General features: G+C 43.5%; 1 protein-coding gene across 1 annotated transcript; it reads right to left on the reverse strand.

Annotated features, from left to right (window-relative positions):
* Nucleotides 1-10,625: 10,625 nt before the first annotated feature.
* On the reverse strand, nt 10,626-12,824 carry LOC138894767 (uncharacterized). The gene is made up of 3 exons (XM_070179493.1): nt 12,656-12,824; nt 11,375-11,835; nt 10,626-10,910 (listed from the first exon to the last, which is right to left on the reverse strand). The coding sequence occupies exons 1-3, from the start codon at nt 12,822-12,824 to the stop codon at nt 10,626-10,628; spliced, it is 915 nt and encodes a 304-aa protein (XP_070035594.1).
* Between the last annotated feature and the right edge of the window lie 763 nt (nt 12,825-13,587).

Raw genomic sequence — 13,587 nt, forward strand, 5'->3', positions numbered from 1 at the left:
AAACAAGGAAAACAATCAATCAAACATAAATATGGAAAGAAAGTACCACATGCTATCAGTAATGGAACGGGTAAAAGGAAAAGTATAAAATTCTGAACCCTAATTCGACAGAATTCAAGGAATCGACTAAAGGTTTTGGTGAATCGACTTCATATCACCTTGCCATAAATGTATATAGACAGAATACAGTCTAGATCTTGAAGATTGAAGACAGTTTTCACATGATTCACGCCTGGTACTTGCCAAAAATAGGCAAGTACTAAGTGATACCAAAAATCGTGTAAGTAACACGGAGACAGAGCATATATGGAAGGCAAATTGTGGAGAGATTCCATATTAGAACTGGAGTTGGGAGATTTAGAAGAGGCGACTGCTAGGGTTTGAGAGGAGAAAAGAGAACAGATGGAGGGAAACGGGGCGGTGGTCTTTAGGGAAATGGGGATTAGGATTAAAGGGTTGGATAATTAAAAGGGGTTAGTTTATTAGGGGTCGTTGATCATTTAAGATCAACGGTCAAGATCGCATAGGGAAAAGGACGGGTCAAGTGAACGGGTCTCTGGACGGGTTAAATTAAAGGGTTATTTGATTGGGTTGCTAAGGTGAATGGGCTGAGTGTTTGGGCCACAATTGGTCAGAAAATTAGCCTAAATATTGGGCCAGTTTTTAAATAGGAGATTAAAAGGGAAATAATTTAATAAATTAGTTAAATAAATATATAAAAATGATATTTATGCAAATTAATACTTTAAAATAATAGTAAAAAATTATAAAAAATGTAAGATATTATTTTGACCTTGAATGAGATGACAAATGCAATAAAACATTCAAATATAGGCTATTATTGCAAAATTGTGCAAATAGCTAACAAATACTATTGTAATTATATAAAATGAAGTAAAAGTATTCGAAACATGTATTATAGGTGCAAATAATAATTTTAGATAATTAAGTCATCACAAAATAATTTGAAGGTTAATAAATATTCAAGTAATTTAAATGCAAGAAAATCGATTCTAAAGTTCTAAAAATTATGGAAAATTATAGAAAATTCTTGTATATATTTTGCAAACTAAATAATGATGCAAAATGATGTTTTGAAAGGTATATATACTATTTGAGAAAATATGAGGGCAAAATTGGGTATTAACACAAGTCATCCTCCAAAGCACTTAGGATGTAACCTTTGCAAAGAAAGTCAGCCTGTTTCCACGTCTCAACAATCATAAATTCTCATTGTCTATCATGTCGGCGAGAGGCACTGGAAGGTCTTCACTAGTGAACTTCTGCATACCAATTGTGGTAAGCGAGAAGAACGCCCTTTGCTGCCATCCTTTGAAGTTGGCTCCAAAATATTTTCTCGATTTTTGGCCAATGGTACAATAGTTCGGCTTGACGAGGCTATCGTTGTTGCCGCAACAGTCACAGAAGAATGTCTATTATCAATTGTCATTTCTCACTATCCACAACAGAAGAGTTCAATTAATGGCAGAAAATAGAACAATAGACGATACTGTAATTAATGATAAACGGTACATTTAATAAAGAAAAACTAAAGTTTTATATATATATATTGTTTCACAATAAAACGATGAACTTTTTATGTTCTTCAAATCGTTTCTGAATTTTAATACTCCGATGAAGTTTTTATATCTTCAAATCAAAAATAGAAAAATTTCAAACGGAGTAGAAAACCACAAAGGTTTTAATCTCCAAAGCAGAATATAGATTACAATATATTATTAATTTCCTTAAAATTGTTAGTCAAATTGTAATGCTATAATATAAAGAAACAGTAATATTTCTGTAACAAGAAAAAACAGAAACAGAAAAAACAGTTGTATAGCAAAAATATATATAATCAGAAACAGAATCTGAAAATATATTTCGGAATAAAATCGAGCCCAATGAATGCACAGTCTGTCCTTAAAGAAATTATTCCCCTCAAGTACCCGAGGTGTTAGAATATTATTCTCATAGGATAGAATGATTTAACTCACCAAAGTATCGGTACCAAAAATGTCGATGAAATAGCGAACCACTTGAAGTTTGTAAAACATACTGGAAAATTTTGTGCAGAAGAAGATCAGAAAATTTCGTAAGGAAAAATTTCAGAAACAACCATGGCTGTTGGAACAGGCGGGAACAATTTCCGTTTAAAATATTCGGGGAAATTAATCAACCTTTGACCGAAGCCGAAGTCGAGCCGAGCAAGTGATGACGATGACGACACGTGGCTTACTTTCTTTCCATCCCAATTAACACCAAGGGAAGTGCTTTCTCAATATAAGCACATTCATTTTTCTTTCCACCACCAATGAGGAACACTTGCTCTTTTCGAAGCAAACAGGAGCTCACTTTCCCTTCACTTTCTTCCCTCAATTTCCCATTCACTAATCTTTTAACCCCGACAATAATTGTCATGCTTGAAGAGAGGAGCAATGATAAAGTTGTCTTTGTGTGATCTATATGTCATGAGTTCGAGCCGTTGAAGCAGTTATTAATACTTGCATTGGGGTAAATTGTCTATGTCATACCCCTAGGGATATGGTCCTTCTCCAGACACTACGTAAATGCAGAATATTTTGTAGACCGAGCTGCCTTTTATAATTGCCATGCCTGTTTCATTCATCCAACTGTATTGCGCATTTTCAAAAATGCTCGGTTCACTGGATGTCAACTTTTACACTTAGGGGGCTACAGGGTACAACTTTCCAAAAGTGGCATTCAATCAATGAGGAAGGAGTTTATAATGTAACTTAATTAAACAAAATAGATAAAAAGAGAAAAGGTGAAACAAACAACTTTTATTAATAAAAACAAATGCATATTCATACGAGTGGTGGATATTATTATGTGTCCCCTAATCCATTCTGTGGTTCAACAATTGTATACGGGTAAAATCGAGCTCATGATGCATCCTAGACTCCGACAAAATAAGCCAAGCTCGAGACATGGCAATAAGGGACCGGAATCGAGCCAAAGTCCCACCGGGCTAGAACCCAGGGGCATGATGCCTGCCTTCGAGAATATCGAAGTCATGATCCCGGAACCGGCCCTAGCCTTGAGTAACTTCGAAGAACATTGTCAGACAATCCAGCATATCCAACAGAAGGCCGAAATATCCGGGACCGACAAAATATTACGGCGGGGATCTCGACGCGTATCGATAAGGAACCGACAATTGGTAAATCAGAAGATTTTTTACCTTTTATAGAGTTGTACCTAAAATAGGATCCCCCCTACTATATAAAGGGAATCTAATAATTCATTTGACACATTATAACACGCACTCAAAAGCAATACATCATTATTTTCTCTATCTTTAAGCTCTTATTCTTCTGTTTATCGACAGCGGTTATGGTGAGCCTGACTCGAGGGTAATTATTCCATCAAGGCTGAAATTATCCAACTCGTGTGGTTTGAATTTATTTTAACTTATTTTACTCAATAGCAACTTAATTTATCGCTTTGTGTCAAGTTAATCCACGTATCCTTAAAACCACTTATAAATTTAATTGTTATCCGATTTTGAGGGTAAATAGTTTGGCGCCCACCGTAGGTCTAAGGATAATAGAGGCAATTTGATACAAATTCCCGTGACACACCCTATTTTACACTTGTTGTTGGAAGTGTCTTTGATTCCAGGTTAAAATCAAAATGTCAAATCCACAGTCTGCCCCTCTAAAAATGGATATGGAGTCCAGTCACCATGGTGAAAACAACAATGCAGCACCCGGTAAAGAGGTGCCCCCAGTCGATCTGGGCGGAGTCCCGGTGGCCGATCTCATCGACGCCATTTCACATATGGCCATCAACACGAATTTGCCTATCGATTCGGAGAACAGCATACGCAGAGAAGTCTGATCAATTGCCCAGAATACGCACGACGGTGAAAACGATGGGATCAACTTGCAAGTGATCTTCGAGATGTTACAGACTCAACATGCAGCAATAGCCTAGTTGCAGAACCAAAGCCGAGCATCGAGCAGGGTTGAGCCCGAGCCATCCCAGGAAGTCACCCGCATAAATGAACCGATAACGGAGAGGCTGAATGAAAATGAATCGGGGACTAACCCCGAGATCATAAAAGTGCTCAAGAAATTGACAAAACGGATAGAATCAGGGAAGAAGAAAATCGAATCCAATGACAAAAAGGTGAAAACCTATAATTCCAGGGTTGACCAAATCCCAGGAGCACCTCCGATATTGAAGGGCCTGGATTCCAAGAAGTTTGTTCAAAAACATTTTCCTCCAAGCACAACGCCGAAACCGATCCCGAAAAATTTCTACATGCCCAAAATTCCTAAGTACAACGGAACGACTAACCCAAATGAGCATGTGACCTCCTATACATGCGCTATCAAAGGGAACGTCATAGAATATGACGAGATCGAAGGGATCTATGATATGGTATCACAACTTACCTCCTAATTCTATTGACTCATTTGCTATGCTTGCAGATTCATTTGTAAAAGCACACGCAGGGGCTATCAAGGTCGAGACCAGGAAGTCAGACCTTTTCAAAGTGAAGTAGAGGGATAATGAGATGCTCAGGGAATTCATGTCCCGGTTCCAACTGGAACGAATAGACTTGCCTCCGGTCGCGGACGATTGGGTCGTTCAGGCCTTCACCCAGGGACTCAATGCTCGAAGTTCATTGGCTTCACAGCAGTTGAATCAAAATAAAGTGGAATACCCAGCTGTCATTTGGGCCGACGTGCATAATCGGTATCAATCAAAAATCAGGGTCGAAGATGATCAACTCGGGGCTCCTTCTAGGTCCGTTTATCCTGTCAGATCAGTTGACAGAGTTAAGAGAGACATTGATCGTGAACCGCAGTCGAACATGGATCAGTATTAACCGTGCAATGGAGACCGAAAAGGTGGTGGATCTGGGCGAAACCCCATGAAAAGTGAAAGAAGGAGTGACCGAGGTCAAAACAACCAAGGACTCATGAGCAAAAACAATTTCGACAGGCCCATCGGGCCGAAAGAAGTGCCAAGACTATTAGGGTACAACTTTAACATCGCCGACGCCGCCATGGTATCTGCCATTGGACGTATTAGAGACACCAAATGGCCTCGACCTCTACAGTCCAATCCATCACAAAGTGATCCTAACCTAATGTGTAAATATCATGGCACTCACGGTCACAGGACAAAAAATTGCCGACAATTGAGAGAGGAAGTAGCCCCGCTATTGAATAACGGGCATCTCCGAGAGTTCCTGAGCGACCGAGACAAGAACCACTTTAGGAATAGAGATTCTGTTAAACAGACCGAACAAGATGAACCTCAACACGTCATCAACATGATTATCGGTGGGGTCGATGTTCCCCAGGGGTCGATGCTGAAATGCACCAAAGTATCTATCACAAGGGAAAAACAAACTTAGGATTATATGCCAGAGGGAACCTTGTCCTTCAACGACGAAGATGCTAAATGGATCGTGCAACCCCACCATGATGCACTGATCGAGGGTCATGGAACAGCTTGGCCTACAAGATCAGATTGTGCCCGCGGTCCGAGTCCTAAATGGGTTTAACATGGCATGTGAGACCACTAAAGGAGAGATAACATTACCAATGAACATCGCCGGGACCATTTAGGAAACAAAGTTCTATATGATCGAAGGGGACATGAGGTACAATACTTTGTTCGGTAGACCATGGATTCATAACATGAGGGCGGTACACTCAAATTTGCACCAGGTGTTGAAGTTCCCGACGTTGGGATGAATAAAAACAGTTTAAGGAGAACAACCGGCCGCAAAAGAGATATTCACAGTCGATGAGGTGGTCCCGATATCCACACTTTCGACATCGAAGGAGCTGGGTCCAGTCACTAAGGGAGAAACCAAATAGAAACTACTTACACTGACTCCGTCTCAACTGAAGAAGCAGGAGATGGGCGAGGACGATGACTACGGGATTCCTAGGTCTTTCTTAGCTCCCGATGATTTCGACGCTACCAAATCGATGATCGAGGAACTGCAGCAAGTCGTGTTGATCAAATACTTGCCCGATCGAAAGGTATACCTGGGCACGGGGTTAAATCCCGAGCTCAGAAAAACACATTAAATTTCATATAGCTAACGAAGATTGTTTCGCTTGCTCCTACCTTGATATGACAGGGATCCCGCCGGAAATAACCACTCACAGTCTAAGCTTGGATCCGAAGTTCCACCCGGTAAAGCAGAAGAGGAGATCCCAGTCTGTGGTCAAACATGCTCTCATCAAGGACGAGGTATCTAAACTCCTTAAAATAGGATCCACCCGGGAGGTAAAATACCCGGACTTGATAGCCAACGTAGTAGTAGTCCCCAAAAAGGGTAACAAATTAAGAATGTTTGTGGATTATAAAGATATGAATAAAGCGTGTCCCAAAGGCTCTTTCCCTTTGCCTAACATCGATCGCATGATCGATGCGACGGCCGGCCACGAGATCCTCAGTTTTCGACGCCTATTCTAGGTATAATCAAATTCGGATGGACCCAGGTGATCAAGAAAAAAACTTCCTCCATCACCAAGTACGGCACCTACTGCTATAACGTGATTCCGTTCAGACTAAAAAATGCCTGTGCCACTTACCAACGCCTAGTAAATCGGATGTTCGAAGAACAAATAGGAAAATCAATTGAGATTTATATTGACGATATGTTGGTTAAGTCCGTGCGAATAGATGACCATTTGAAACATTTGCAGGAAACCTTCAGCATATTGAAGAAATACAATATGAAGCTGAACCCGGAGAAATGTGCATTTGGAGTCAGGTCCGGTAATTTCCTCGGATTCATGGTATCCAACTATGGGATCGAGATCAACCCCGATAAGATCAAGGCCATTGAAGATATCACTGTTGTGGACAACGTGAAGGTCATGCAAAGGTTACCCGGATGTATAGCCGCCTTGGGACGATGTATCTCGAGGTCATCTGACAAGAGCCACTATTTCTTCTCACTGTTGAAGAAAAGGAATAACTTCTCATGGACCCCAGAGTGCCAACGGGCCTTGCAGGAGCTTAAGTGATATCTGTCGAGCCCACCGCTGCTTCACACACCGAAGACAGACGAACATCTATACCTGTACTTGGCAGTATCGGAGATAGCGGTAAGTGGATTCCTGGTCCGAGAGGAGAAAGGTACATAATTTCCAATTTACTATGTTAGTAGGACTCTCGGCGAGGCCGAAACTAGGTACCCTCACCTAGAAAAGCTGCGCTCGCTTTGCTAAGCACTTCTAGGAAGCTAAAACCGCACTTCTAATGTCACCCCATATGTGTCGTAACCACTTACCCATTGAGGAATGTAATGCATAAACCCGAGCTCTCAGGACAGTTAGCCAAATGGACCGTATAGATTAGTGGGTACGACATCGAATATCATCCTCAGACCGCCATTAAGTCTCGAATTTTGGCCGACTTTACACCGGCCCTAATACCAGAGGTCGAAAGAGAGTTGTTGTTGAACTCGGGGACCTCTTCGGGAATATGGATCCTTTTTACGGACGACACCTCGATCACGAAGGGGTCCGGACTTGGAATTGTATTGAAACCGCCCGCAGGTAATATAGTTAGACAATCTATCAGGACTATAAAATTAACTAACAATTAAGCTGAGTATGAGGCCATGATTGCAGGTCTCGAACTGGCTAAAAGCTTGGGGGCAGAGGTGGTCGAAGCTAAGTGCGATTGCCACCTCGTGGTGAACCAAGTTAATGGGACCTTCGAAGTCAAAGAGGAATGAATGCAAAGGAACCTGGATAAACTGCTGGTAATGTTACATCAGTTCAAAGAATGGGCTCTACAGCACGTGCCTCGGGATCAAAACAGCAAGGCCGATGCCCTTTCTAACTTGGGGTAGTCGATCGATGATGACGAGTTCAACTCTGGGGCGGTCTTGCAACTCATGAGATCGGTAGTGGAAGAAGGTCATACCGAGATAAACTCAGCAAGCGTGACTTGGGACTGGAGAAACAAATATATGGAATATCTGAAGACCAGAAAACTGCCTTCGGACCCAACGGAATCAAGGACTCTGCGTACGAAGGCGACTCGGTTCAGCCTGTCCGAAGACGGTACATTGTTCCTAAGAATGTTCGATGGCCCACTCGCAATATGTCTAGGACCCGGAGACACCGACTATGTTCTTAGGGAAATCCACGAAGTCACCTGCGGAAATCATTTGGGCGTCGAATCATTAGTTCAGAAAATAATCAGAACCGGCTACTATAGGATCGACGTGGAAAAGGACGCGAAAGAGTTCGTATAAAAATGCGACGGGTGTCAAAGACATGCTCCGATGATTCATCAGCTCGTGGAGCTACTACATTCGGTCTTGTCACCCTGACTGTTCATGAAATGGGGAATGAACATCGTCGGCCCCCTTCCATGGGCACCCGGTAAGGCTCAATTTATATTATTTATGACTGACTATTTTTCTAAATAGGCAGATGCCCAAGCGTTTGATAAATTCAGGGAGAAGGAAGTCATTGATTTCATCTGGGACCACATAATATGTCGGTTAGGAATGCCAGCCAAGATCGTGTGTGACAATGGGAAGTAGTTCATCGGCAGCAAAGTAAGCAAGTTTCTCGAAGATAATAAGATCAAAAGAATTATGTCAACACCATATCACCCTAGTGAGAACGGGCAAGCAGAGTCCACGAACATAACCATACTCGAAAACCTTAGAAAGAGATTGACCGAAGCCAAAGGAAAATGGAAAGAAATCTTGCCCTAGTCCTATGGGCTTACCGTACAACCTCGAAGTCCAGTATAGGAGCTACCCCATTCTCGTTGGTTTAAGGCACCGGAGCTCTAATACCGGTCAAAGTCGGAGAACCGAATCTCAGGTTCTGATATACAACCAAAGAATCAAACAATGAGACCATAAATACAAGCTTGGAACTGTTAGATGAAAGGCGCGAAGCTGCCCTCGTACGGATGGCAGCCCAAAAACAACGGATCGAGAGGTATTACAATCAAAGAGCCAACCTTCGACACTTTAATATCAGAAACTTAGTGTTGAGGATGGTCACATTGAAGACCCGGAACCCAAACTAAGGAAAGCCGGGACCAAACTAGGAAGGTCCATATCAAATTATCGAGATCACCGGAAAAGGGTCGTACAAACTCGTAGCAATGAACGGTGAACGACTACCGAAAAACAGGAACGTAACTCACTTGAAATCGACCTCGAACACTGGGAGGCATCACTCTTGAAAAATAATTTTGGCAAGGAAAGAAACTTTGTGCTCGAATAGTCTAGGCTCGATCGATAGAATTTACTGTAAGGGCCAAACGGTCGAATGAACTGTGGCCACATAGACCACCCGAGCCCAGACACAAAGCTTGAACACATGTGTAACTTTGTATATTACGCACAAAATTGAAAGGAAGTTTCTACCTTGTGGATAAATATTTTGCCATTAAATTTTTTTTTTGTTACATTTGATCCCCTGAAGACATCGAGCCCAAGGGTCACCTCATTCGGGGACTGTCGCTCAAGGTAGGTTCAGACATCCCGGGATAATAAAGTCTGGGGGAACAAACTTATTTGGCAGTTCTCGAACTTTAAAGGCTACAGCCGCCCCCATTCGGGAATAATTATCTCGGTTAAGCCCGGATGACTCAGGGTAACGTGGCCACTAGGAAACACTCGAAATAAAAAGACTACAGCCATAGTAAAATGGCTCGGATACGTCCGAGACCCGTAACAAAAAACAAGCCCTTCAAAATTTCTAAACCGGTTCAAAAGGCTACCCTTGGCAAATTATAATGTAAAACGTTCTAAGTATATTGGGGAAAGTTTCTGGTCATACCGAGGCCCCACGAATCGTAAACGAAATAATATCGAAAGAAAGGCATGTTCGAATCTCCGGGCAAGACCTAAATATAACATGCTAAGGCATTTCAATATCTTTGCAATCATAAAGAACAAAGCGAAAGGAAACAAGCTTAAAAACTGTCGAAGGGAAAAAAGAGCCTTATATATATATATATATATGAAAAGATCTTTACAAAGGCCAAACGGCCTTGACAAAAAACAAGTACAAAAATACAAAAATAAAGAAAAATATACAAGGCACTTGAATGGCCTGGTCTCCACCGGAGCCCGCCTCATCACCGGCACTATCAGAGTCTTGTCAGAGTCTTCTTCATCCTCGGGATACACCAGTTTCTTGGCCTCGGCTTCGAACCCCTTAGCACTTTTGCCCTCAGTCGATAAATCAAAACCCCGAGCATTAATTCCTTTGAGGGCCTCCCTTCGGGACTGCCACTTCACGTATTTGATGGTATCTTTCAGCCGGTCCTGAGTTGCCTCGGCATCGGCCTTTGTACTGCGCCACCATTTCGTCGGCATCAGCTTTTGTCACTTCTACCACCAGCTTAGTCGCTTTAAGCTCCTTGGCAAGAGTCTCTCGATCGAAAATGGCAGAGCTTAGCTGAGACTGAAACTCCTCAACTTTTTGGGACCGAGCCTCAGCCTTCTCCTTTGCTGCCCAAAGCGGGGCCTCCGCCGAGGCCAACTGCGCCCAGGCAGTCTCCTTTTCCGAGGCCAGGCGGTCCATCCCGCCTCTCTACTCTTCGGCCAGGACCTTGACTGCATCCATCTCGGCTTGGAGTTAGTCGATCCGATCAATATTCTGCTGGACCTGCGGGTTCCGACCATTAGTCACCGTGTCTAGCTCATCGTCACTAACTTCAAAGATTTTTACCTGTTCAACCAGGTCAGCGTGTTCTTTCCGAGCTACTTCCAATTCAGCTCGAAGGCTCTTAGCCTCTCCTTCACGCTGCTCGCTGAGAAGTTTGTAGGTATATCTCTTCTCAATAAGCCCTTTGACCTCGGCTTCGAGCTGGTTCAACTCATCCCGATATCGGAGAAAAGTTTCATGGTGAAGCACCGAGGCCTACAAATACGAAGAAGAATTTAGGATTATCAATGAATTAGTTCAAGTATAAGAGGAGAAATCGAAATCATCAAGAGTTGTCTAAAGTTACCCGGTTTAGCACCTGTTGTGCTTCTTGAACAGGTAGGGCGCGTCTACCTCATTTATTTTGGCTTTGTCTTCCTCGGTCACCAGACACCGAAGGTAACTGGCCACCCCTATGGGGGCGAAAAGAACCCGGGCATCTTCCGGAACGGAGATGATGATGGATCGCTTCCGGTCAGGATCCACGCTCGGGACAGGAAACCAGTTGATCAGTTTTGGGCTCGAGGTAGGCCCACTTACTACCGAAGACGGACTCTTCTTCGGTACCTCTAAGTCACCTAATCCAGTAACGTCCTCCGTGGAAGTGGAATCCACGCCATCAAAAAAGTTGCGAAAAGGGTTATCTCCCAATAGGCCCCCTCGTTGGGGGCGTTCTTTACCGTTTGGGCCTCATTGTACATGGACTTAGTAAACGAGGGTAACTCGGTGATGTCTATCACACCGAGTGCCTCCTTCGGGGCATTGCCCTCATCCCTGGAAGCCGCGGCTCCGGCCTCCTCATCGACCTCTTTAGTTTGAGGCAGATCGGTCTCATGGTTCTCTAGTTCGGAGGCCCCCTGCCTTTCAAGCTGCGACGGCACGCGGGCCACATGAACATAGGGTTCTTCTTCTTCTTTGGATTTGTCTCTCAGACGATAGAGCGAATCCGAAGACGGTGCTCGGGCACTGGTGCGTTCTTTTGACTTGCGCACCAGCCTTCTTCTTGTTTTCTTTTTCTCCGAGCTCGGGGAACTTAGAGCCCTTTTTATTTTCTTCTCTTTGGCCTGTCTCGGAGCAGGGGACTCGGCAGGTAAGTCCTCGCCACCAGTCGGAGGCCTTAGCTCGACGTCCTTAGATAAGCCTGCAAAAAGAAGTAAAGGGAGTAAGGGCTTAATATTAAAAGAAGAATCCTAAAACTACCTACTCAGGAAAGAAGTCTCACCATGGGAACGGGCCTCCCAACGGCCCTTCGAGAGCTTGCGCCACGAGCGCTCGGAATATGACATCTGTGATACGATACCTTAGACAAAGTCCTTGAGTCGAGGGACAGCGTTCGGGACCCGAGCAACAACTGCACCACCACAAATCATCGGTAAGAAAAAGAGAAGTAAGTGTAAAATCGACATTCGAAAGTAAATCATACTTACATGAGGTATTCCACTTCTTGGGGAATGGCATGCACTCGACTGGGATTAAGTCCGAAGTCCTCACTTGGACAAAATGACCTTGCCAGCCCCGATCCATGTCCTCATCAATACTTGAGAACGGGGCTTTACTGGCGCGACGCACAAGCTTTATCAATCCCCCTCGAAAGATTCAGGGACTGTATAAGCGAAGAAGATGGTCGATGGTGAACGAGCACCCATCGATTTTTTCGCTAAGAACCGGAGAAGGATCAGAATCCTCGAGAGCGAAGGATGAATCTGACCGAGGCATACCAAGTACCTCTTACAGAAATCTATGATGACCGGGTCCATCGGGCCCAATGTAAAGGGATAAGTGTAAATACTTAGGTATCCCTCAACATGGGTGGTAATGGCTTCATCAGGGTCGGGGATCACTATGTCCTTATCAGCCTAGTTGCAGTCTTTTCGGACCGTAGGGAGGACTTCTTCAGTGATCGAGCAGATGTATCTCGAGACCTCCTCATACCGACCTTGTATGGAGGGAGGTTTTTCAACCTTGAAATCGACGTTGACCGAGCATCCCCCCAGGGATGAACATTTTCAAAGGGGGTTCAGGTACTGGTTCGTCGATGGCGGCACGTGAAACGGTCTCCTCGGCCTTAGTAGCCGGCCGCGAAGTAGAAGGGGTTTCTTTCTGGGAAACGATTTTTGAAGTCTTTGCCATTTCTTTAAAAAAATAGAGGAAAATCTGAGAAAGGTGTAGAAAAAAAGGAAGTTGAAAGATTGGACTTGATGGCTTAAGATGAAGACGGGTAAATATTCTTGTGAAGGATCTCGAAAAACCTGAGTAAAAGTGCTAGAAAGTATTGAAATCTTAAAGGTACGAGGGTAGAAGGTTTGGATGTAAAGTTAAAATGAACAAATAAGGGGGTATTTATAGTATTTCAGCGGCGTTTCGTATCCAGGCATGGCCGACCGGCGGCTGACATGCATTTAATGCCATTAAGACTTGACTGACGAGACGTTTCAGTTATTTTTTCATTTTTGTCATGGTGCATCGAAGCAAGAATCAGAAGCTCATGTCGTTTACTCTCCGAAAAATGAGGGAACTATCTGTATACAGGTGAAACCGAGCTCATGATGCATCCTAGTCTCCGACAAGATAAGCCATGCTCGAGACATAGCAATAAGGGACCGAAATCGAGCCAAAGTCTCACCGGACTAGAACCCGGGGGAATGACGCCTCCCTTTGAGAATATCGAGGCCATAATCCCAGACAATCCAGCATAGCCAACAGAAGGCCGAAATATTCGGGACCGGCCGAATATTACGGCGGGGATCTCGGCGCGTATCGATAAGGAGCCGGCAATCAGTAAATCAGAAGATTTTTTACCTTGTACCTAAAATAGGACTCCCCTACTATATAAAGGGGGTCTAATAATTCATTTGACACATTGTAGCACGCACTCAAAAGCAATGCATCATTA

This window comes from Nicotiana tomentosiformis, chromosome 6 (assembly GCF_000390325.3).
Source record: "Nicotiana tomentosiformis chromosome 6, ASM39032v3, whole genome shotgun sequence".
NCBI lineage: Eukaryota > Viridiplantae > Streptophyta > Magnoliopsida > Solanales > Solanaceae > Nicotiana > Nicotiana tomentosiformis.

Coding starts and splice junctions, on each gene's coding strand:
- LOC138894767 (XM_070179493.1), bottom strand. CDS start 12,824: ATGGCAAAGACTTCAAAAATCGTTTCCCAGAAAGAAACCCCTTCTACT. Junction 11,836..12,655: donor CGGTCAACGTCGATTTCAAG/GTTGAAAAACCT, acceptor TTCTTTTTGCAG/GCTTATCTAAGGACGTCGAG. Junction 10,911..11,374: donor TGTACAATGAGGCCCAAACG/GTAAAGAACGCC, acceptor TCGTATTTGTAG/GCCTCGGTGCTTCACCATGA.